General features: G+C 40.1%; 1 protein-coding gene across 6 annotated transcripts in view; it reads right to left on the reverse strand.

Annotated features, from left to right (window-relative positions):
- Positions 1–26,540, reverse strand: part of TNFRSF19 (TNF receptor superfamily member 19) — a 90,715-nt gene that overhangs the window by 35,535 nt on the left and 28,640 nt on the right. For all 6 annotated transcript variants that reach the window (XM_081289344.1, XM_081289339.1, XM_081289341.1 and 3 more), the window contains 2 exons: positions 21,033–21,211; positions 10,540–10,625 (listed from right to left, as the gene is read on the reverse strand). In XM_081289344.1, coding sequence (XP_081145470.1) covers positions 10,540–10,625; positions 21,033–21,211 — 265 coding nt within the window. The remainder of the gene's footprint in view (positions 1–10,539; positions 10,626–21,032; positions 21,212–26,540) is intronic.

A 26,540-nucleotide genomic window follows, 5' to 3' on the forward strand; every position in this document is an offset into this window, starting at 1 on the left:
CCACTCCATCCACTGCACACACTGGACTCCAGCCTGTTGAGTGGGCCATTCCCCTGCCCCTCCTTTAGGCCCTGACCAAAGCCCACCTTAGTTAGGCCTTTCCTCAACACCTTATCATAAATTACATCTCCTCTCTGGATCATTTCAACTCCCTGAGGACAAGAAATTTAGTGTGTGGTCTTCACCTGGGGTTCCTAGTGCCTTCATCTGTGCTTGGGATATTATCACTGAAGGAGAGGGCAGCTGAGCTACCCAACACAGGCGAGATGTTTTTACGAAGCACTTTGCATTCCTGCACTCAAAAGGTATTCCTTGACGTGCTTCCTGAGTTGAACAGTCAAATACTAAGAATTTTAAAATCATTTTTTTTCTCGTTTTAAGAAAAGCAAATCTTCTAGCAAGCTCTTCAGGAATTATTAATTTTCAATGATATTTTTAAAAGTTCAATACTGGAGATGTTGCAGAAAGTCATGTAAAGACAAAATTTTATACCATAAACCTTAGGTCTCTTGATGGAAACATGAGACATGGTTAGAACATGATAATACATACGTGCACGAGTTTTAAAATAGTGTGAGAATAAAAAGGTGTCTAAACAACATCCTGAAGATGGTTCATAAAGAGAACCCCTCTGAGGCCACTCCAGGAAAGATAATGCTTAAAAGGCTTCACTTTCCTTTTGGAGTTGACAGAAGTATCCTGTGTCTTCATCAGGAACAATCATTAGCAAAATATATAACACATCTGTCAAAACTCACTTAAAATAGGTGCATCCTCTTGTATGGAAGTTATGTCTCAGAAAACTTATGTTGAAAGAGTTTTTAAAAAAATCACTTCCTCCCTTTTTAAATGATAATTGTGTGAGCCCACAGGGGACAGAGTTGTCTCCTGCACATGCCACCTCGTGAGAATAAATGCCCAGAACTGATCTCTGAGCTTAATCTTTGGAGTATTTCCACTGCAGGGTTGGCATCAACTGTTAGACTGTTTTTCTCCATAATCTCACATTTATTTATTTTTAGCATTTACTGGGTACACACACAAGTCACTGGTCCATTTGTAAAAGTCCACAACTTAGTGAAAGAGGCCTGCTGGACTTTATAATTTTTTAGATAAACTGCACTTAATCTAAAATTCACTTAATTTAGCGATACCCTTTAACAAACCACAACCTGTTTCTTCATGTGTAAATATTTAAACCAGCTCACCAGCTTTAAATGCCTAAAAAAGACCGAGGATAAGAGCTAAAGAAGTTAGATTTATTGGAGACTGGGTAATAGGTAAGTGGGACAATTCTCAGAGGGCCTGATCAAAGTCTTCTGTCTCCTGAGCCTTTGGGCCTCCCAGACAGTCTCAGGCAAACAGGGACCCTCAGCACCAGCTCCTGCCAGGTTCAAGGGGTTCTGTGAATTTAGTCACATTATTTATTTTTTCTCTTTTTTTCCACTGATAACAGACAAAGTTAATGGCTTACGAATATTTGGCAGTTTTATACTGGAAGAAAAGAATAAATGCAGAGCACATTAGTTTAAGAAACTTTAAAAAAGAATTTTCTGTTTTGTTGTAACTTTAGTGAAACTGGACCTTGGGAAGGACATTTGGAAGATATGTGTTGGAAATAGCCAAATAATCATACAAAGCAATTATGTTGACGATGCACTTTTTCTCTGAAGAGGTCAGGATGTGTAAACTGCCCAGCCAGTGTTTTCAACATCCCAGAAAATGAGAAGCATGCTTTAACAAATTTTCAGCATATTTTTAACAACAATTGTTGACCATGATAAGCAGATAAGCTTAAAAAAAAAGATTGATCATTTTCAAGAGATATCATTCTGAAATGAATTACAACAGCCTTCTTAAAAAGACTTTAGCTGGGTGGGGGCAGATAACTCAGTTGTGGAGCACTTTCTGAGGATCCCCAGCCCCACAGGGAAAAAAAAAATCTTCCACGAATGTAATTGGATCATCCTCTCCGCCCTTTTTTGGGGTCCAGAATAATAATGAGAACTATAATTATCATACTGAGAGGCATTAGAGAGAAACCTCAGGGGTCAGTCATTAGGATAAGGAGGTCTGTTTGTTCTACACTAAATGTCACAAAATTACAGAGTGTTTTGGGTTCTTGTGGCTGCTTTTTTGGTAAAAACTGACTCCTCCCTACTTGACTGCAGGCTGCCTTTTCATTTCCTCTTGCATCCATCTCTCTGCCTCTAGGAGTTTCTTCCTCTCTTACAGTTCCCTCCACCACGGCTGGTTTGGTACAGCGATGCGATGCTTGCAACAAACAAACAAACAAAAAAACCAAATAAATAAATAAAATGGATTCTAAGGGAGGGCTTACAAGGTGTTTTCTCAACACAGAGCCAAAGTGCTGGGACTTCACAGGGACAACTGGTTGATTTTTGTGTTGTTAGCTCTGGGTTTCCACATAAGCAACCTTTACCATTATTTCAAACTGTTTTAAATAAAATCATGAAATCACATAATAACCCCAAACAAGAAAGAGACATGTTAAAGAAAAGCACTTCACTACAGAAAGTGGAAAGAAAGGCAGAAAGAGCAATCCTATTTAAAGCAACCAATGAACGGATGAGTACAGGAAGGAATCCCTGCTTCAAATGTCAGAGGGCATGGCTAGCTTTCTAATCTGTATTCCACAAGCTAGGGGCTGTTTTGTCTGTGCTAAATTTCCTTTGATCTTATTGTTTTATCTTTCTTATCCTACACATTCTGGTTAGCAGGATTGCAGTAGGTAGATATCTGTTTAAAATGGGCAGGAACACTCATTGTTTCCCTCCACAGCCAGGTACCACAAGCAGCACCCCTGCCAGCAATCCCTGGGCTGGACATTCAGGAGTCTTGGTCTGAGGACCATAAACTACTTCAAACCCTCAGTAAACTGAGCCCTTCATTAGGACTCTGTGGACCCATAATGCAGAGACCCCAGTAAGCGCTCTGGAAAATCAGGCCATCAAGTATTAGCAAACTCATCAGAAAAACTGATGCAGAAACAGAAGTAAAATCATACCTACACATAATAAAAATCACATGCTGTTTCCAGAAAGTGATTTTTGGATCCTATATATTTCCTTCTGTATCCCATTATACAGTCATTTTCTCTGATCAGATTCAAGTGTTTTAAGTCCCCAGGAATGATGAGTACTAGGTGCTGGGAGGGTACCAGGAACTGGTTTCTTAACCTCAGGGTTAGGAAATAAAATATTCAGGAGAAAGTTGAAGTCAATTTGGAATTTGCCACCAGGAACTTGCTGCTTCTCCTCTTCCCGTGCCTCTGCCTCCCCTCCCTTCTCTTAAAGAAAACCTGAAACCCATATTGGCATTGATTTCAAAAGACTCACACTTCATGTCCTCTTAAATTTGTTTTTGTTTTCTTTAAAAGAGGTGTTTGCCAGGCATTCTTACTACAAATATCTAGGCATTGCATGTTAAGAAATTAAAAATAGGAGTGTCTCTAGACATTAATAGACTTGTGGGCTTCAATCTGTCAGTCCATAAATGACTGCCTCATCCTGCCTGAATCCTGCCCTCACTGCTGAATGGCAATGTGTGTACTGGAGACAGCCTTAAAAGTCAGCTCAGTGCAAATACCTCTATGACACATTATTCAATACAGCCTTTAAAATAATGCTTATGAGTAATACGTGAAAAACTATAACCAAAGTGGGAAAAAGATAAAAATAGCATATACAGCATCATTATATATATATATATATATATATATACACACACACACACACACACACACACACACACACACACACACTAGGATTGAACCCAAGGCCTCACAAATACTATGCAGGTGCTCTACCATTAAGCCCTTACATCTATATTTAAAAAATTAATTTAGAAAGAAAAACCTCAAAATGCTGTATTTTTTTTCTGTATTTTGTAACATTGAGAATGTTTAGTTTAGGGGAATATTGCTATTCCCCACCCTTTTTTCTATTAAATAGGGCTGGGGTTGTAACTCAGTAGTAGAGCGCTTGCCTAGCATGGGTGAGGCCCTAGCTTCCATCTTCAGTACCACATAAAATCAAATAAATAAAATAAAGTTTAGATTTAAAAAAAATTTTTTTAAAGTTATCTTTAATAAGCAAATATTTCTTTAGAAAGTTCATTTAAAAGTTCACTTTGAAATTACTTGTATTTGTTATATAAGAAGACACTTTAAATTTCCCTTGGAAAATAATCATCTTTTAATAATGTGATTTATTACCTAATGATACAAGGAACTGTTTTCTGTGTACCGAGCCACGTAAAATTCCTAAACAGTTACAGGTCAACATAGCTCCTGCTTTTTTTTTTTCTCCCATGCAGTGATTTATCTGATCTCTATCTCTTTGGAATCACGTGGCTTGTTTTACAAAGCCCCTGAGAGCAAAGCAAACATCTAGGTTAAATACACTTAAATAAAGTTGTCCTCTGGTGAAAACCACTTTGAATTTTTTTTCAAAACCATTTGTTCCAACCACAGTATTTGCTCCAAATTAAGTAAACATTGCTCAAAGAAATCGAACAAAATCTGCATTTCTTCCTTATCAGCCCCAAGGCAGGATATAGTTCTAAAATTTCACGTGTGTTTTTCTCTATTTCTCCTGAATGTTCCAAATGGGATCAGAAGATTCAGTAAGAGCAAAGCCTGCAGTTGTTCTTTCCATACACAGTGTGCCTTTTATTTATCTCCAAGTTACAGTAATGCCACACTAGTCAACCCTGTGCGCCCTGCCCACAGTCATCATCACCAGCTGATGTTATCAGTGACCTGATGAAGCAGTTATGGGTGGACTGACTGATTACCATCACTAATCCATCATTATTTCAGGGGAAGGGGCTTCGTGCTCATTGGTGAGTAGTGGGGCTTGGAGCCTCAGGAATGGGCTACAAAGGAAAGAACCCAGCTGAAGGTAGGTGTCCTCAGCCAGTCTAGCCATGAGAGCTTTCTAAATGCCAGACTCCAAGGTGGCCCCTTTAAGTATCATTCCCTGGTTACCCACCAGCAGAGGTGAAGCACCAGCAAGGCAAACATCAAAGCCTATGCATCATGGGATCCTCAAAGGAGGGGACACCAACCAGGCACCCTCCAAACAGCACACCTGGTGGGGCAGGCCCGGGGGAGGGAGGGCAGGTGAGTTCACTGTGGAACAAGGCAGGCCAGCATGTAGACAGGCCCAGCTGCTCTTCTGGCTGGTATTATGTTACTGGATACTAGTTCACCTAGTTCTATCTCAAATTTATAGACATGGCCTTATCATCTCCATTTTCTAGGGAGCAAACAGAAATTCCAAGAAGGGAGAGGGTCTGCCTGAGCTTATGCTACAGTATAATACAGAGCCAAGATGTGAATCTTAACCCTCGGCCTCAGCCTCCAGAGTAGCTGGGACTCCAGGAACCTGCCACTGGCCCTGATTTTAGATATTCTCAATTGCACATTTAAGCTGTAGAGAAACTATTTGTGCTCTGACGGCTGAATTCTCCTCAACTTCCCATCATACCATTTCCTGTTGAGTGGGGTTGGAGCCAGGCAATGCCAGTCTCGCTGCTTTTCTTTGAACCACTGCCTCTGCTAAATACCACATCTCCTGGACAGTCCCAGGCTTCTTCATCAAGATAGCAGCTTCTCCAAACACCAAGAGAGAAGAGCTAAGCAGTCATTAAGAGCCCAAAGGAGCAAGCCAGGAGGTCAACCCTGCCAGAGCCAGACACTGTTCAAGGCAGTCACATGATCTCACTTAGCACTTACCTTAACAGGTATCACTCCATTTAATAGGGGAAGAAATCTGCCCCTAGGGGAATTTTGTCACTTCCCAAAATTATACCAGCCATCAACAGGCATGGAACCAGGGTGGCCCTTGGACAGATGACAGAAACTTGGGAAGTTTTCAGCCTTGCATTTTCTGTTGTTACTTAGTTCATCTCAGATATTGCTTAAATATAAGAAAATGTACTTGCATTCATTTAAAGTTATATTCATGCTATTAGATGGCCATCCTCTTTAAAGAGGCTTTGATGTCTTGGGGCAAATTCAGACAACCTCATAGCAGAGGCCCCTAGAAATGTCTTAGGAGAAGCAAACTAATGCCACACTTTGACCACAGTCTTCAGTGGGACTTTTGACACTCTATTGGGAAACCCACAATTTTACTGATCCAACAGCTCCTCCCCACTCTGTGCTGAGAACCTCCAACACCTATGCTCTTCAAGCTTCAGAGTTCCTTGGCTCCTGCCTTACTCCTGCCTCGCAGAGACAGAACCCTCCACACTCCTGCCATGGAATGAAGAAGCCCATCATGGTGGGTTGGCCAGCCCACCTCCTGTGCTTGGATCCTCCTCCATCCACCTGGTCACACTCTAATTGTCTCATACGCAATCCTCAATTTCAAAAGAAAGAAAGAAAGAAATCCTCAATTGTCAAATAGAACCTTCCCTCCAATCTTCAAACATGCAGATGTGTCTCTTACCTAAAAACTGAGACAGTTGTGCACAACATCACAACGTTTTGGTCAATGACATAATGTGCTGGCAGTGATCTCACAAGATCATATCATCTACTGACAACACAGGGTCTGAGTTCATGTAAACATACCCTATGATATCCACACAACGATGGAATAGTCTAATGATTTGTCTCTCAGAACAAGTCCCATTGTTAAATGACATAAAACTTCGAAATTAAAAGGCCCGGCATCACCCACACAGCTCTTTCACCCATCACCCTGTTAGAATGGGTGGTCTACGGTGGCCATCTCCACTCCAGTCCTGATGTTAGCTTCTGATTTCATCATGGTCTTGCTCTGTTTCCACTACTCACTGCAGGGCTCTTATTGATGACATCAAAGACCTCAAGGCTTCCAGGTCCAGAGGACATTTCTAGTGTTCACTGACTTCTCTATCCAAAGCGTCAGGGCATGCTTCACTCTTCCTTTTGGTCCTTCTGTTTAGTCTCCTATTGTGTTTCCTCTCCTCAGGATGATCCTTTCAATCATGACTCAAAAGCCACTGTTCAGGAAAGCCATGCCTACCCCATCACACCATTGCTCATGACACAGACATTCTTAGAGCACTGTGCACGGTGCCAGGCAGGGGACCTATCACTGTCACGTTTTGCATCTGCATGTGGGGTATGTGTAGACTGTTTAATTCAGAGTCAGGATTTATTTGACTACTCCCCACTAGACTGTAAGCTCCACAAAGAGGAAGGGCTCCTCCTGTTCCCCACACGTGGCTGGCAGTCAGCAGCCTTTCAAGTGCAGTCAGCTATTGCTTAATGACAGGGATATGTTCTAAGAATGCTTTATTAGGGGCCAGGTGTGGTGGCACTGCTATCCCAGCAGCTCTGGAGGCTGAGGCAGGAGGATTGTGAGTTCAAAGCCAGCCTCAGCAACATATTGAGGTCCTAAGCAACTCAGTGAGACCTTGTCTCTAAATCAAATATACAAAGGGCTGGGGGATGTGGCTCAGTGGTTAAGCGCCCTGGATCAATCCCCAGTACCAAAAACAAACAAACAAAAAAAGCTTTATTAGGCAATTGTGTCACTGTGTGAAAAACATAGAGTAAGTTATATACTTACACAAACCTAGAGTTACAGCCTTCTACACACCAGGGCTATATGGTGTAGTCTATTGCTTCTCGCCTACAACTGTACAGTGTGTTACTGTACTAAATACTGTAGGTGACTGTAACACATGGTATTTGTGTATCTAAACATAGAAAATATACAGCAAAAATATGAGGCAACAGAAATTTTTCAGCTCTGCTATAATCTTCTGGGACCACTGCAGGGTCCATCATGGAGTCACGGGGTCCATCACTGAGTGTATCACTGAGTGTAACATTAGGTGGCGCATGACTATTTCTACAGGTCACCAAGAAAGGTCCTGCCTCACAGGATGATGGTATTTAACTAGACCAGTCAGACTGCTCTGAACCGTGAACAGGTAAGTAGAGAGCAAAGTGGGCTGTTAGAAGCATGAGGAAGAACTAGAGGACATAGTGGTTGTGCTGATGACAGGGCCCCACACAGCGTGCAGAACCTCTAATTGTAGGGAAGCTATGACCCTCAGGGCCACCTAGGACTGACTCCTGGGTTCCAGGAAGACCCAGCTTCTTCATTATCCCATGCATCCCTGAAAAAAATCCCCATTCCTTGGGAAAGCATGGGAGTCATCCCTTTCCTACAGTCATGAGTCTCAGTGATACAAGAACTCCTCAGGGAAATCACTAAGAAGCAGCCTTTGTAGATGAGTTGAAAAGCCCGAAGTAGAAGAAATGAAAACATAAGGCGCCTTGCACAATTTCCTCCAAAGACTTCAAGATGTCCTTTGAGGAGATTATTTGCATTCTGGAATCATTCCCAAGAACAGAGCCAAAGGCAGCAAGCTTTCTTTTCCAGAGATAAGAATTATCGTACTAAAGAGGACCAGACTGTCTTACTTTGTGGTTTGAAAGGTCCTTCGCTGTGCACACAGTATTTTTTACTTTGACAAATGATTTATTTTTCTTTGCTTTCTAAAGAATTTCACACATGGAGAATATCTATCTATCTATCTATCTATCTATCTATCTATGTTAAACTAATTTTCTTTTCAAAATTACACCTTTTCAGGGCTTCATAAGACATGAAAAGATGCATGTGGGCCATGTTCAAAGGCTAATTTGTGACATCTAAGCTTAGCCAAAGCCTCAAAGGCAAAATGTTCCAAAGTTTCAAACTTTTTACTAGATTATATTACATTTAAACCAAATACCATAAAGGGGGGAAAAAAAACCTTTAATACTAACTAACTCTAAGCTGGGCAATACTGATTACTTCTCTGAGTGTCTGCATGATGATTTGGGTTGAACTTGCTTCTTAACTTAAATCACAGCTGATTGAGCCCTGGGCATGGCCAGCTTGCTGAGTTTTAACTGGCAAAAGGACATGTCCTTTATGGGCTGTGCAACTGCATAAAGAACACCTCTCAGGATCCCTTATATAAAGGATTTCTAGAGGTTTTGTTAACTGGCAAACATTACAGCAAACAACATAAGAAAAGTCAACATGCAGGACAGGTCATATAGTTTGATGTTTTTTTGTAGGGAGACACAGAGCCTGGTAGAAAGAGCCCAATATTTGGTGTGAAGCATAGTTGGGTTGGAATACTGTCTCTGCCATGTACCAGCCAACATGGAAAGCTATTAACATCTCTGGATCCATATTCTCACTGACAAATTGGGGCTGATGATAGAATTTATTGAGAAGAGTAAGTCAAATAAGCAAAGCACCTGTACTGTGACTGACAACTAACAGGCATTCGGTACTGCATTTGTTCACTGCAATGAACTGGTGAATGTTTACATATTATCAAAATGATGGTCAATACAGATTTTCTATAAAAATTAGAGTGTTCTATTCCCCCCCTCTTCCCCCCCCCCACCCCGCTTTCTATCACTTCAAATGAGGAATGGAGAGTAATGCATTCTGGTTCATAATTCATATGATAATATGAACTACAAAATTCCATGGCATTCTTGGAAAGAGAAACAACACGAATGCCCTTATCCAATGATGCAATAACTTTCAATTCTTTTGGAGGGAACTTTCTTTGTAGAAAGAAGGAAAAGGACTGACTCCATGTATTAGGCACTGTGTCACAACAGTTCTCCCTAGAAAGACTTGTGCCACCTATGCTTCTCCATCCTCTTGCCTGGACTTAGCTGTTTCTGGTTTACGTGAATAACAGCACTTCAGAAGCCCTGCTCTGACACAGAGGAGCATCCCCTGGACCCTCAGGGGAGCCCACTTGCTGACTTCTCCCCTTTCCCAGCATCCTCAGGTTTTCACTGGCCGGGTTTAGAATTAAGAGGAGTGACCTGTTACTCTTCTTCCTATTCCAAATCAATATGGTTGATAACTTGTAACAAATACCTTTTATAGCTAAGGAAATATAGGGTCAAAAAGATTAACTCATGTTAATATGAAGAGGAAAACGTACCATTGTCTCATTAATGGTTATATCCTTGGCATACAGTAAGACCTCTCTTCTCATTTATTTGTTAAGTTAGGGAATAAACCAAGTGAACTAGGAGTCCACCTAATGATACGCTAATGAGGGTAGAGGATTCACAGACAGGACTGTCTTTGGAAAGGCAGACACCACCACATGATCATGTCTGGGGACTAAGAAAGGAAAACCCAGGAATGTATGCGGCCACAGCACAAAGACATTTGGCATTAGGGTCTGGACCACCTACTTAATTGGAGTTGCCTGCATTATGTATCTAAATGAAAGATAAGAATTGAATGGAGCACAGCAGCAGCAAAATGTCTGCATTTCACTTTGAGATTCAAATCAATGGCAGTTTAAAGACTGAGACACACAACAAAGACGCTTTATGTCCTCTAGGAGTGGGATAAAAGAATCCTATGAGCCCCATGGTAGAGATAGATTTGGCTCCTTTTGCCAACTGAAGAAAGGTTTAAGAAATAAAAACTTCGTAAAAGGCCCCTGCTTTGGCTTGACTTGACCGTGTTCACTCACAGTGGGGTTCGTAGGGAGGAGGGGGATCTCCACAAGGCACGCACTCCATGTCTTGAAAGCCAACAAGTTTAGTCTTCCTATAAAATCTGGAAGAGAAAGGAAAATAATCCTTGTTAGCACTGTCATCTATGCCCACATTTGCAGCCAACAAAATTTACATCACACCTGTCCTGCAGTCTCCATTACCAGTTCTGTGGTTAAAAAAAAAAAAAAAAAAAAAGTATGCAAAGCCTTCCTTACAACAGTGTCTTAGAGAAGCACATCTAGAGCCTTTCTGGGCAGGCAGCTGACACTTAATAATTACCTACTCCATTATATTACAGATTCGTCTCAGTCCACTCCTTTCCTATATTGGGGTTAGAGTACTAGTGAGGGAATATGAAGTCAGTGCTCTTTGGCATTTCTATTGTAAACTGAACTAGAAAACTTTATAAATAAAGTGCTGGTTTTTAACATTTGATATGAAGGACCAAAATGCCACGCAAACCCTAAAAACAATGGAAAAATGTAGAGAGATACTTATACATCTTGACGTGGGATTTTCTAGGCACGATAAGAAACCAAAGTGGAAGAGATTGACAGCTTTGAATAAAAGATAAACAAATGAAATGAAGTAAAATAAAATCAAACAAAATTTTTTTTCTAAATTTTTATTTTATTTAATTAATTATTATTTTTTTTAACTGGGAATTGAACCCAGGGGCACTTTACCATGAGCTACATCCCCTTAATAAAAACTTGAAGCTGGGCATAAATAATGGTACAGGTTTATAATCCCAGCGGCTTTAGGCTGAGGCAGGAGGATCATGAGTTCAACACTAGCTTCAGCAAAAGCAAGATTCGAGGCTACTCAGTGAGACTCTATCTCTAAATAAAATTCAAAACAGGACTGGAGGAGATGTGGCTCAGTGTTTGAGTGCCCCTGAGTTCAATCCCTGGTACCCCCCCCCCCCCGGCAAAAAACAAACAAAAAAAAACTTGAAGACATCTGAAGGGCGAAAATAAAGCATCATCAACATAGATACCAGGTAACAAAATTGAAAATTATCCTAATTATAGTATTAGCTATAACTTAAGTCTGTAAGGTGAAACTTAATCATTAGAGTAAAAGTGACACTATAATTAAAAACAGGCAAAGAACACTCATCCCAAAAGAACATAAACTTAATAAGGTTAAGATTTTGTAAATAAAATAATTCCAGCAATTTATGTAGCTGAGACAGAAGGATGACAATTCCAAGGCCAGTCTCAGCAACTTAATGAGACCATGTCTCAAAATAAAAAATAAAAAAAGACTGGGGATGTAGCTTGGTGGTAAAGTACCCCTGGGTTCAATCCGCAGTAACAACGACAATGTCAAAAACCCTAAAAAGCTCTATGCAATTAAAATTTTTTAAAATCCAATATGTAAATGCTTAAATTCATTATTAATCAAGTGAATGTGAGTTGAAGGGAAAATACAACATTTTTACTTAAAAACTGGTGCAGTGTTGGTATAATCAAAGGCAAATAGGTACACTTCAAGGGGCAATGTAAATTGTGACTTTTAAGAGGGAAATCTAGAAATAGATCATCAAACTCAATAAAAGAATTTACCTAGTATTCTCATTCTTAGAAATATATTCTAAAAAGATAATCAACTGGGCAAAGGTGTATGTGTACCAATAGAATCACCGAAGCGTTGTTTACGGGGGTGGGAGTCAACTAAGCACAATTCCAATGCCTACTGGTGCAAATAACCCACCAAGGTACATCCAAGGCAATGGAGTACAAAGTTGCCTTTAGAAATGATAGTGTGGATTTGATATACATGTTGTTTTTTTTAATTCACAAAGTACCATTAAGTAAAAAGAAGAGAAGTGCACATAATTTTATTTTGTACAAATATGAACTTTCAGTAAATCCACTCAGATTATTAACCAATGCATGTAAAAATAAAAAAATTTGTGTACACATCTGCGTTTTAAAAACGTTTAAAAGGGTGTAATACACTAAACAGTAATAGTAGCTATTTCTAGATGGTAGAAATTCATGTGACTTTTCTTTTTTCTAGACATATAACTTCCAACTTTTCTATGGACAAAAATAGTGATATAAATCAAGTCTAAAAAGAACAGGTCAGATGCAATTATTTTGTGAAATTTTATAATGTAGTAACACATCTGTATAATTTAAGGTTGAAGCAAAATTTGCCCTTGAAACTAGGTAAATTATTTCGAATTTTCAGATAACACTCAATAATTGCTCAACCTTCCATTTTCATTTGACTATGAAAATCTGTCCAAATGATATCTAATATAGTGACTTCCCATCTGATTTTAATGAAATCATTCATTTTGGAATTTGTCAAGTAAAAATAAAAAGGAACAAAGTCGGAGGACTCACATTTCCTGCTCTTAAAACACATCACAAAGCTAAAATAGTCAAAACAGTGTGGTGCTGACATAGAGACAGATTAACAGACTGGTGGAATAAAAAGGAAAGCCCAGAAGTAAACCCTGCATATGGTCAATGCATCTTGACTAGGATGCCAAGACTGCTCAGGGAGGAGAGGAGAGTCCCTGCAAGAAACGGTGCTGGGACAGTGGACAAAAGAATGAACCTGAACTCTCATCTCACATCATATAAAAAATCAACTCAAAATGGACTAAAAGACCCAAAAGCAAGACTTAAAACTATAAAACTCTGAATATCCTCTACTGTCATGTACAGCCAAACAGAACAAATAAAAAAATCTTAAAAACCTACAAAACTCGGAGAAGAAAACAGGGGCAGCTTCATGCCATTTGATTAGGCAATACTTGTTTTGCATGACCCCAAAGCACAGGGAGCGAAAACTGACAACCACATCAAACTTCAGACCTCTGCACACCAAAGGACCTGTGGAATGGGAGGAAATATTTGCAGATCCTGTATCTGTTAAGAGGTTGATATCCAAAATAGATAAAGACGACAATTCCGCAGCAACCAAAATCAAATAACCTGATTTAAAAAGTGGGCTAAGGACTTTCTGCAAAATGATATACGTCTGATCAACAAGCCCAGGAAAAGATGCTCACGTCACTAGTCATCCGGGAACTGCGAGTCAAAACCACACACTGAGTTATCACTTTGCACTCTTTAGGATGGCTGCTATCAAAAACAAAACAACCATAAGAAAATAACAAGTATTGGAGAGGGTGGAGAAACTGGAAGCCTCTGTACTGTTGGTAGGACTGTAAAACGGTGCAGCCACTGTGGAAGACACTATGGCAATTCCTCAAAATATTAAAAATAGAACTACCATATAACCCAGTAGGCCAATTTCAGGGTATAAACCCCAAAGAATTCAAAGCCAAGTTTTAAATATTTGCACATGTGTTCATCGAACCATTATTCTCTTTTTTTTTTCCTTTAATTTTTATTGTTGGTTGTTCAAAACATTACATAGTTCTTGACATATCATATTTCACACTTTGATTCAAGTGGGTTATGAACTCCCATTTTTACCCCATATACAGATTGCAGCATCACATCGGTTACACATGCACTAGTGTCTGTTGTATTCTGCTGCCTTTCCTATCCTCTACTATCCCCCCTCCCCTCCCCTCCCGGACCATTATTCTCAATAGCCAAGCGGTGGAAGAAATTCGAACATCCATTAACAAAGAAGTAGGTAAACAAAACATGCTGTATGCTACAAAGGAATACTATTAACCTGTAAAAAGGAAGTGGATCCTATCACATGCTGTAAGAGGGATGAAACTTGAAGACATTATGCTAAGTGAAACGGGCCACAGTCTCTCGCATGCTAAGCTCATGCAAGCTCTACGCCTGAGCTACACTCCTGGTCCCTTACTTTCTCTTTATTTTGTGGAGAGTGCCATGGTTTGGGAACAGAGAAACATTTGCAACTTCATTTTCTGGCCAGGGGACACATGTCACAATTTTTAAAAATGAAATGAAATGAAAGGGAACAGAGATATTATACAAGACGTCTGGTTAAACAGGTTTCTAAAGCTCAACGTTAACTCTTACTCTTGGCTTTCAGGGTGATAATGCCAAAAGGCAAAATAAAACCACATTGGATTTTACCTAATCACTGTTTGATGAAAAGTGGTATATAAATGTATTTGTTAGCTGACAGTGAATGTGAAGAGAAATTTTAATTGATCTGAATCCAAATAATACTGGTTAACCTAGTGAATACTGAGTTTGAAAACTGTTATTTTAAGAAAACCTATTGTAGACCATCAATTCTTCAATCAATGAACAGATTTCTGCATGGAGATGATGTAATTCCCAGCTCTGGTTTTATTTTTTATTTTTATTTATTTATTTTTTCATTAATTTTTTATTTATATATGACAGTGGAATGCATTATAATTCTTATTACACATATAGAGCACAATTTTTCATATCTCTGGTTGTACACAAAGTATATTCATATCAATTCGTGTCTTCATTCATGTACTTTGGATAATAATGTCCATCACATTCCACCCTCATTTCTAACCCCATGCCCCCTCTCTTCCCCTCCCACTCCTCTGTCTATCTAGACTTCCTCTGTTCCTATAATGGCCTTTCTTAACTCCAGGTCAAATGCAGTTACTGTCCCGTAAATTATAATCAAGTCAGGGTGGAATTTTCTGAAGTACACAAGTCAGATGCCGAAGAAGACTGTTCTCTCCTACAGCCTTGGCTTCATACTGTGGCTAAATGACAACACACATTGTTTGGACAGGAGCCCAGACCTCACACAGTGTCATGGTCCCTGGGGACCCACCTGGTAACAGCAGTGGGATCTGGGCAAGTGGATGCAAAATGGCCCAAGGGGATTCCGGCAGCTTTCAGGGCAGATGGGGTGGGGCAGGTAGTGAGGGTTCCAGGGCAGAGTGGATGCAGGGCAAGGAGTGAACAGATGAGCCATGACTCCTTGTAAGACCTCCCAGTGAAACTGGACTTGGGCTTAATTAAACATGGGGCTCAGTAGTGCAGGTGAACCCCAGTCCCTCCAGTGGCACGCTGCGTGACTTTGGACAAGTCATTTGTCCACTCTCAGCATCAGTTTCCTCCCTTTTAAAGAGGGGAAGTTATTAAAACCTACTTTACAGAGTGGTTTTGGTGATTAAATAAACTGCTTAGCACGAAGTAAGTGCTCAATAAATGTTTGCTGTCATGTTACTGGAAGAAGGGAAGAGCTGGCAGGAGGCAGGTATTACTTCAGGACAGGGTTCCAGTTTCCCTCATAAGGGGTATGGGGTCATGAGAGGCCCCTTGGCTACACTCCAGAAAAACAACTACCCAATGCCTGTGTTGGCCCCCAAGTCACAACTGGGCCATCATGTCCAGTATTTATTTAGTGCTTACTAAGACCAGGAGCTCTGTTGGCACTTTACATGCATTATCTTTTGATCCTCCCACCAATGCATCGGGTTGTTCTGAATATCAGGTGACAATTTTACAGGGGAGAAGAAGGGATGTTGGAGAAGTTAAGTAGCTAGCTTGTCTGAAACTATTGAATGTCAGGGAACAAGAGGACTGGCTTTCTCTTAACACTCCAAGGGCATTGAGGAGAGGCAATTTTCATAACAGCAGGTGTCCCGCAGGGTCTGAGCCTCTGGGCAGCAGCAATTCTTTATTACTGTGAGGCTAAGGCTGCAGAGGGCAAATGGCACTAGAAATAACAATGCCCCCTATGTGTGACCTTGGCATCACTTTTCTGGAAGCAATAGGCATTTTACTTGTTTTCTATTTGCCTATGTTTTCCTGTTGGAAAAAACAGGTTTCAACTATTTGCCTTCTTCACATAAATATAGTCAACTAGAAGAGTACTTTAAAAATTATCTAAAAATAGCTGGGTGTGCTGGTGCCCAGCAAGTCAGGAGACTGAGGAAGGAGGTTTACAAGTTCAAGGCTAGGTGGGGCAATGTGGTGAGACCCTGCCTCAAAACAAAACCAAAAATAAATAAATAAAAGAGGCTGAAGCTAGAGCTCAAAGGTAGAACAACCCTCAGTTCCACACCCAGTACAGTACCACAAATAACAATAACTAAACAGATAAATAAATAAAATGTTCTGAAAAGACCAGGTACAAGTTGCTATATAATTATCACCTACTTCACACATTAATGCTGGCTTAGAAAGGATGTAATTTTAAACTAATCATATAAACAAACTGAAACATCATTCAAGCATTTATTCATTTATAACTTTCCCTCATTTAAGTAGTTACTTAAGAATGAGCCAACACTGTAAAAACTAAAGCCATGGGCTCAGATGACAATGAAGTGCGAGAAGCAAGAGGAGCCATGTTTAGAGGGAGGTCTTGTGAGGGAGGCCTGCTCTCACGCGGCGTAGCGCATACACTCTGGTTCTGGTGTAAAGAACTGGAGGAGCTGGCTTTTATGAACCAAGTCCTTGGGTCCTGTCTTATTAGCCACTGTCTCTGGACACTGCCTACACCAGCCCATATATAAAGACATAGACATGCGCAGACATACTTTCATCAGAAAACTGTAGGAGATGGACAACAGAGAGGTCAGATGTTAAGTCATGTTCCTCAACTAGGTTTGCACAAGATCAGAATCCCGGGTAATGATATCCACAGACATCATTATAGATCTCGGATTAGACAGTTACTTCTTTTAAATGACAGATTTGTTGAGATATAATTCATATACAATACGACTCACACCCTGGAAAGTGCACCCTCCGTGGTTTTCAGTACACTCACAGAGATGTGTCACCACCACCTCAAAATGCAAGCTTGTAACCTATAACATTCACCCCCATTTTCCCCAACCCACCCCCTCCTGAGTCCCCAGCAATCCTAACTGACTTTCCATCTCTACAGATTCGCCTATCCTGGACATTTCATGCAAATGGACTCATGTAATATGTGGTCTTTTGTGACTAGCTTCTTTCATTTAGCATAATGTTTTCCAGGTTCATCTGTCACAATGTGTCAGAATTTCCTTTCCTCTTATGGCTGAATAGTGTTCCATTGTTCACACACACCCATGTTGTTTATCCATTCATCTGTTGATGGATTCCCAGCTCACAGCTCTGGAGGCTGGGAAGGCCAAAGCCAAGGAGCAGCATCTGGTGTCTGATGGAGGCCTTCTCGCTGCACCTTCTCAAGGGGAGCCACATGGTGGCCTCATATGGCAGAAGGCAGAGGGCAGAAAAGGAATGTGTTCTGTCAATGCCCTCCATAATATAAGGACACTTATATTCTGCTCTTGAGGGCAGGTGTCCCCTTAACCTAATTGCCTTCTAAAGGCCTCACCTTTAACTGTTACGTCTGTAGCACCTGATTTGGGGAGGAGACACGTTCAAAACACAGCAGGGTTGATTCAGATTTTTGGCTGTTATATATCATGCCACTATGAACATCAGTATATAAGCTCTTGTGTGGATGTAGGTTTTCAACAGAAGTGCTGGGTCTCATGGTAACTGTATGTTTAACATTTTCAAGAAATATCAGACTGTTTTCCAAGGTGGCCATACCACTTCATAGTTGCATCAAGAGTTCAAGAGACTCAAACAGGTATCTACATCCTGGCCAACAAATGTTATTATCCATTTTTTTGGTGAGAGCCATTTTAGTGGACGTAAAATAATACCTGTTGTGGTATTGATTTGTATTTCCCTGATGGCTACTGTTGTTGGGCATCTTTTTGTGTGCCTATTGGCCATTTGTTTCATATTTTATTTTGAGGAATGTCTATTCAGACCCCGTGTCTTTATTTTAATTAGATTATTTGTCTTTCTTAAAAAATACTGAGTTGTGCTGGACGTGGTGGCATACTCCTGAAATCCCAGAGACTTAGGAGGATGAGGCAGGAGGATTGCAAGTTCAAGGTCAGCCTCAGCAACTTAGGGAGACCCTGTCTCAAAAAATAAAAAATAAAAAGGGCTGGGGATGTTGCTCAGTAGGAAACCCCTCTAGGTTTAATCACCAATACCCCCCCCCCAAAAAAAAGAAAGAAAGAAAAAAATTACTGAGTTGTAAGAGTTCCCCATATGAGACATGATTTGCAAATATTTTCTCCCTTTCTGTGGGGTGTCTTTTTGCCTTCCTATGGTGTCCTTTATAGCACAAAGTTTTAATTTTGATGAGGTCCAGCACAGCTATTGTTTTTTCTTGTTGCATGCGTTTTTGGTGTCAGATCCCTACTTTTTGTAACTCATTAGGGGTTGGGTCCCTGTATAAGGTCATTCTTGACTCACAAAGCCATTTCCTACCCATTTTCCACTCTCTAAGACCAAAGTTTTATCCCTCCCTTGACCTCAACAGAAGAGCCCTCAAGACATCTGGTAAGAAGCATCCTGATCTGTAGAGTCCAGCCAGTCCTTTGACTATTGTGGACATGACTTCAAACTTCACGATATACACACTAAGAAAGCTTGCCTGAATCACCTTAAACCCTGAAGAAGACTTGGTTTCTTCATTTTGAAACATTATGAAAACTACAGAAAATAATTCATGTAAAGTCACATTATAAGAAGAAATGTGTTATGGTTTGGATATGTTGAAGCCCCTAAAAGCTCCTGTGTTAATGCATGAGTGTTCAGAGGTGAGATTTTTGGATTGTGAGCGCTGTAACCTAAGCAGTCCATCCCAGTTTGAATGGACTGAGAGGTAACTAGGGGCAGATGGGGTATGGCTGGAGGAGGTGGGTCACTGGAGTGTGCCCTGGGAGGGTTCATCTTCCCTGTGGACCCTTTCTATTTTCTCTTTCTCTCCTTCTCTGCTTCCTGGCCACCTTGAGCTAAACAGTATTCTTGGCCATGCCTCTCCCTCACCTTGGGCCCAGAGCCATGGAGTCTGACTGTGGACTGAACCTCTGAAACCACAAGTCCCCTCCAAATATTTCCTCCTTTAGGTTGGTCTTGTCTGGTATTTTGGTCACAGCAATGAAAAGCTAACAAAAAATGTTTGCTACTCCTATAACATTGCTGTTTCTGGTTGTTTCTGTCTTTTCTTTTTCTTTTTTGCAATAAACCTGGTTTCTGCAGCTCCAGTTTTGGTTGCTGCCTCTTCTGTCTTTGCTCAGTTACCCTGGCTCCACTCAATGTGCCTTGAGTTATTGTGATATCCTGTTTTGTGTCTTTCCCTTCTCACCTCGTAGAGCAATTCTCCCACTCCTTTACGTATTGACACCCTCACCTCTGAGTCTAGCCCTTCATTCAGATTCTACCCTCCAAATGTGTTTTATCTGGCCTGTCTGGTCCCATGGGCACTAGGAAGCATTCTCCTCTTGGGCTTTGCACTCATTCTGCCCCCGGTATAGTCCCCATCCCTTCCACAGTTCCCTCCGAATGGGGTAGAAAATAGCCGAGTGGGTTAAGTATAATCTTCTGCAGAGACCCAATACCTAAGGACCTTCAAAATGCAGGCATATAACACCAAAACATACCCAACAAAAGAAAAAACAGCTATTTTGGATTTTATCAAAATTAAAAACTTGGTTTCAGTCCCCAGTATCACCCTCCAACACACACACACACAGAGAAAATTAAAAACTAACCTACAGTTTGGGAGGAAATGTCAACAAATCATCTATCTTATAAAAGACTATCTTTTCTAGAATACATGAAGAATTCATATAAGTTTTCAGCATGCCTACTTAAGGCTTTTACCACTTATACCTGCCTATCTCTCCTTCTTGTCTATCTTCCCTTCTCCTGCCACTCTCTTGGACTTTCTGCAGTTTCTTAAATATACCAGATGCTCACATTGGGGCCTCTCGTTCCCTCTTTCTGTACTCTTCTTCCCCAACATACCTGCTTGGCTAATTGCCTCAACTACTTCAAGTCTCTGCTTAGACCTCCCTTTGCAATCAAGCTACCCTCATTCCCCAATTGAAAACTGTAGCTTGCTGTAACCTATCCCCCTAATTGCCTTTATCTGCTTCAAATTCTTTTTTTTTCCATAGCAATTATCATCTACTATCTCTCTGCACACTTTTCTTCTTTATTTTTAAGTATTTTTAAAAACCCTATTAGGATATAAGCTCCATATGGGCAGGGATCTTTGCCATGTTATCTGCTAGTATATACCAAGGACCTAGAGCCACGCCTCTGAGCTGCTTGGCTAACATCTACTGAAACAGTGGTGGGTGATTTGCATCTCTGTGATTGCTAAGGAGGATGAACGTTTTCATGTGATTACTAGCTATATGTTTCCTCTTTTGTGTTCCCTGCTCACTCCTTTGTCCATTTGTCCAAATTTTCTTTGTGATTCGTTTGTAGGAATTCCAGAGAATTTCATGCCACTGCTACTTTGTCAGTATGCCTCTTCATTTGATTTGTAAGCAATCTATGCACAGCATGTGGTAGGCACTGAGAATCCAGTGGTGAATGTTGAGACCAGGAGTCACATGCACTCTGCAAATGTCTGTGGGCCAGTATCAGTGTGCATTCACATTAAGAAGGGAACAAGAGAAATGTCTTTGAAAACAGGATTTAATTAAATAATTATGAGAATAAGAAATTGCCAGACTCACCCTGGCAAGCAGTCCCCGCAAACGGCATCGCTGGTGACTGAACAATTGGCCTTCTGAAAGCGGTTCACCAGTGCACAGTCCAGACAAGGCTTGCATTTCTGGAAGCCCCAGTCTTCCTTGAACCTGTGCGGCCGGCATGTCACACACTGTGCATCCTCCCCATAGCCGAAGCCACATTCCTGCAGGGATTAACAGGCAATAGAAAGCTATTCAGACTTTGCAAGCGTGAAAAAGCAAAGACCGCTGGGATAAAATGAAGACCTGGTCTAATAATTACCAAGTGTCGCCCTTCCTCTATACAAAAGCAGCCCTTTCAGCAAGTTCAAATGTGTCTTCCACTGCTAATAATCTCTCTTACTGCGGTAAGTATACTTAGTCATCCACTTTATTCAAGAAGCCATGAGCAAGTGAATAAGAAAAGGTCTCCCAGACTCCTACTGTGGCATTATTGTTAGCTTATGGCAGAATTATGGCACTTTCTTCTTTTCTAATTAAACCAGTCATGTGAATGTCCAGAAGCTGAAGCCAGTGAAACGTTCAGACACTTACTCACTTTTCAAGGCAGAAAGTAAGAACATCAAAATCAAGGGTGATAGTTTAGAAAATGAAGACAACTGCATGAAAGATTTCAAAAGCTTAGAAGCCTAGAAAGTTATCTAGCAGAAATCTCTTTGAAATGCTTAGCAGCTTAATATTTTCTGAAAGTTGAAAGATTTTTTACACATTTGTTAAAACAACATGAAATTTCTGTTCAGACAAAACTCTGTGGGACTAAAGGTCTCAAGCTTCTCCAGATGTGGACATCAGAACACAGAGCTGTTTCCCAAGGATAGCAAAACAAATGTCTCTTTGACCCACAGATGATCATTTCCACAGGTTCAAGAGTGAAATAAATTATAGTATGGCATAAAACGTGATTGCAAAGCAGCCATAAAAACAATGCAGATGTGTTTAAACAATGTTATAACATGGAATTAGAAGTATGATCCCATTGACTACAAACACAATAACCCGACTCCCATGTTTCTTTTGTAGAATTGTTTCCTAAAGAAAACCATTCCTTGACTGTTGCCCTGTCAGGTTTATGTGCACTCTGTAGCCTCTGCGGTCGTGGCAATCCAATATCCCTAACAATTATGCTAACGTGCTGTGAAAGGTGGAAAATTTGAGGATACAGTGTAGATGATATAAAATTGGGAACTGGTTGGTTTATGTCTCAGTTTATTAACTATTCAAAGATACTGGTCCTTGATCATCTCCTAAGGAAAATTTACCACCAAATTTGAAACTGGAAAGTCACTAGAACCGTTGAAAAAGGAATCGTATTTCATAGCTTTCTAGATTTTTAGTAGTCACATTAAGAATGGCAGACAAATTAAAATGTCTGTTTATTGACTCTCAATCCAACTCATAAAATCTCAATTATGAGAAAAAAAAATAACTCCTGGCATTTAATCAGTGTTCACTCCAGGCCAAGAACTTTATACATGCTATCTCAATAAGCAGCCATGATGACAGCCATGAGGGACACTGTCATTATGCCCATTGCACTGAGAGAGAGATGCAGCTTTGCAGAAGTGACATACCTTAAGTAAGTTATCAGGGCCAGGATTGGAACCCACACAATTCAATGCTAGCCAGGCTTCATAACTGCTGCACTCTGACGGCTGCTGGGTTCTTTACATATAGGTATTACATATACATAGGAAGATGTCTGAAAGGTGACATTCTTGCAACTGATTCCTTGTACTTTGTGAGGTGCATTAAATAAAAATAGGCATCAGCTTGACAGCTGCATGAAGAGCACCTTTGCAGAGAGGGGCTGGGTCAGGCCATGAATATTAGCTACATGAAACAGAGGGAGCAGGGCTCAGATGAAATCTCTAAGAGACTCAGTTTCCTCATTCGTAAACCCTGGATGCTCAAATGTAAGTTCCAACTAGTTCAAAATACCTATTCTTCTATAGAATTTATATATTTTTAATTTCTCCATTCATTTGTGTTTGTATGCAAAACCAATTATGCAATACTAGCTGATCAAAAATTAAAATCAAAATCAACTAAGAGAATAGTACTGCTTGTAATCAGTAAACCACTCAGTAAAGGATACTGAGTATTCACTTCAGTCTAGGGTTTTTCACTAATTAACTCATTCACATTTTGGAAGAGCAATATCTTTTCTCCTCCTCTCAGTTACTCTGCCTGTCTTTCAAAGAAATACACATCTCGAACATGTACCACAAAGAGTCGGGGAGGAAAACAAGTGAAGGGTCTCTTAATCCTGAGTGCTCCAGCTACACAAAGTTTTAAAGCAAAGGCACAGACAGGAGAGAGAGAAAAAGCAACATGATTCGAAGAACTAACCCACAAATTAGAATTTCTTTAAAATCGTTCAGAGATGATCGCTGTTGGCCATAGGTGGAATTATCATTTTTCATCATTCTGTAATAATTCATTGTTTGCAAAAAAATTCATCATTCTTGAAATGAAGAAAATGATAAAGAGGTATTTATTCAAAAAGAATTTCTCTGGACCTGTGCAAGGCCTTTTCGGGGAGGTCATTGTGAACGGCTTTGGTGCTTTGTACTGGGCATTGTGGCTCTGTGCTGGGACAGATGTGTGTTTTTGCTGAGCACTTTTGTTGCTGAGAGAACTGTGAGCATGGGAAGGCTTTCTGTAAATATAGAAGACAGCCTCCCACACACAGTCTCTGGGATCAAAGCACAGTGCACGTGACATGTGGGGGGCGCCCATTGTTCACATGCTGGGCATCCCCATGGCAGAGGCTCTGGCAAGAGCAGAGGGTTTCAAAATCATGCTTTGATCCTGCAGCCTGGATGGCAAGACACTCATGTACAGGTTACAGCACAACAAAGAAGGAAACGCAAAAAGGAAGGGAAGTAGAAGAGGAGGAAATAAAGAGAAAGAGAAAAGAGATCTCAGAAAGAGATACATTCACAAAGATGAATTTTTTTTTTAAAGTCAGGTTGTTATAGGAGAAGAAACTATGTTTCCTACATTAGATCCAAAGATTTATGAGTTTGCATGCAACTGCCGCTGCTGGCTAAGTTACTCTGAGAACTCTCTGATCCTCAGGTTCTTCATGGAACCTGTGAGATGGCGATAATACCTGCCCCGTGGGGTTGTTTTGAAAAATGAACGGGAAAACATATAAACTCTACATCAAGCACAGAGTAGGCATCATTAAATAAATTATACCTATGGCTATTATTATTTTGGATTTTCTACAAACCAATAAAGCAACTTTACTGATTCAAGTGTAATAAAGCTTCATTAGGGAACCCGGGGAACTTCTGACCTCATTTTTTTTTTTTTTTTTTTTTTTTTTTGGCGGGGGTGCTTGAAACATACCACTTTCCATCTAAAATACTTTAATTGAATAAAAATAATTTTAAAATGAGTTGCAATTTCCTTTTCTTTCTCTCTCTTTCCCTCCCTCCATCCCTCCCTCCCTCCCTCTCTTCCTTCTTTCCTTCCTTCCTTCCTTCTTTCTTTCTTTCCCAGTACTGCATATGGAACCCAGGGTCTTACTCAGTAGAAAAGTGGTCAACCACTGAGCTACATCCCCAGCCTTTTATTTTTTATTTTGAGACAGGATCTCACTAAGTTGCCCAGGCTGGCCTTGAATTTGCAATCCTCCTGCCTCAACAAATCCAAAATTTTTAATTAAACAATATGAATGGTACACAAAATATAGCTGCACTTGACCTCACTATGTCACCTGCTATACTGTGCTGTCACACAAAAGACATGGCACCCTGTGTCCACACAGAAACTTCTGCCCGCTTAATCCCTGCCAGGCAGTGCACTTTCACTCTTGGCTCCTACTGAGTGACCATCTCCAACAATGCACTTTTTTGCTTCATGAGGAACTAGAGAAGTGATCCAACTAGACATGAATTGAAAACAAATATCAATAGGAGTTTTGATGGTCTCCTTTTTTGGTGGAACAAAAGTGAAAAACAACAAAAGTTTTATTGTAGGGTAAGCCTTTGTGTTTATTTTTGGATCCCTGAATATATCCTAGAATTTTATTGCATATAAGGAATGCTTGCACCCGTGTCTTTTTGTTATACAATGTTCTGTGTCAATCACATGTCATTATATTTGGTAGAATGAACATCTCGTGAATTTTTTTTGCCCATTCTACACTGGACTAAATCATATATAGAAATCAAAGTCAGGCTCCATACATTTCATATTTTTGCTTTCATTATCTGGATATCAACTTACTATGTCTATTTGGAGTTTATGTGTTTTTCTGTCAACAGTAGTAAATTTCACTGGGGTGGGTTTAGATAAGGAGTTGAGATAAAGCTGGCATCCAGTACTAGATGCAAAATACAAACAATGATTGAGCATATATCATACACTTTCCTGAATGCTTTTATAGAGATGGCTTATTTGAGAGAATTTTATTTAAAATATTTTTCTCTGAAGTATTTGCCATTTTCAAAAAGATAATATTAGAAAATCAGAATCTTCTTGTTTTTAAACTTATAGAACTAGTTTACAGTTAGTTCCTGATAGTCTAAGAAATAAATGAAGAGACCATGCTACTGGAAAGCTTGAATCAAGTAGAAATTCAGAGAAGTTGTTTCCAAGGAATTAAAGTATAGTATAGTGTCCATAGCAGCAATCACTTTTTGAGTTGACTGTCATAATTCTAAAGCACCATAAACAGAGACTCTGTAATTATTTGTAATCCAGGCTATAAAGTAAACAGCATATAAATATTAAATTACCCTCAATATAAACGTCTGCTTTGATGTTTTTATTTCAGTCAGTAAAACCAGGTGGTTAAAATGCCTTGAAATCTTCCACAGTAAGTCCAATAAATAACCAAGGGAAGAAGAAATACAGCAGCTGAAAGGGAGACTCAGCAGCCTCCAATCCACCACAATCGCGGCTGGCACAGACTGACTGGGCCTTTGCAAACTTGAGTTGTCTTCCTGGCTAGAGATCATTCCTTTTCCTTTTTATTACTTTGTATATTAAAAAGTACCACATGTACTGAGATTTTAAAAAAATCAAACAGTCACCCCTCTTCCCGTCCCTAGTTCCTAACTTCCTCCCACTCCACACTGGCAAACACTGGCACCAGTTTGGGGGTAGCCTGCAGAAATATCCTATGTGTGCACACACGTGCACATCTACCACACTGTTTTGCAGCTCATTTGTTTTTCCCACTCAATGCATCTTGGAGAGATTTCCCTCTCAGCAAATGGAGAGAGTATTCCAGTATATGAATGTAGCTGAATTTATTTGCCTAGAACGGAGCTGGGACAGAGGAATCCATGTTTGACCAATCGTGTTGGCACTGATCAGAGGACCTAATTGTGCATCTAATGAAAACAATTACATTTTTTTTGTCTTTCCCCCATAACTTACATATAGACGGGGTAATTTCTATAAATATATTACTCAATGCAGCAGGCAAATAAGTCAGTCAGTAAGTAAGTAAGTACAGGAATGAGCTAGGTTTAA

The sequence above is a fragment of the Spermophilus citellus genome (genome assembly GCF_964194105.1).
Source record: "Spermophilus citellus genome assembly, chromosome: 1".
Taxonomy (NCBI): Eukaryota; Metazoa; Chordata; class Mammalia; order Rodentia; family Sciuridae; genus Spermophilus; species Spermophilus citellus.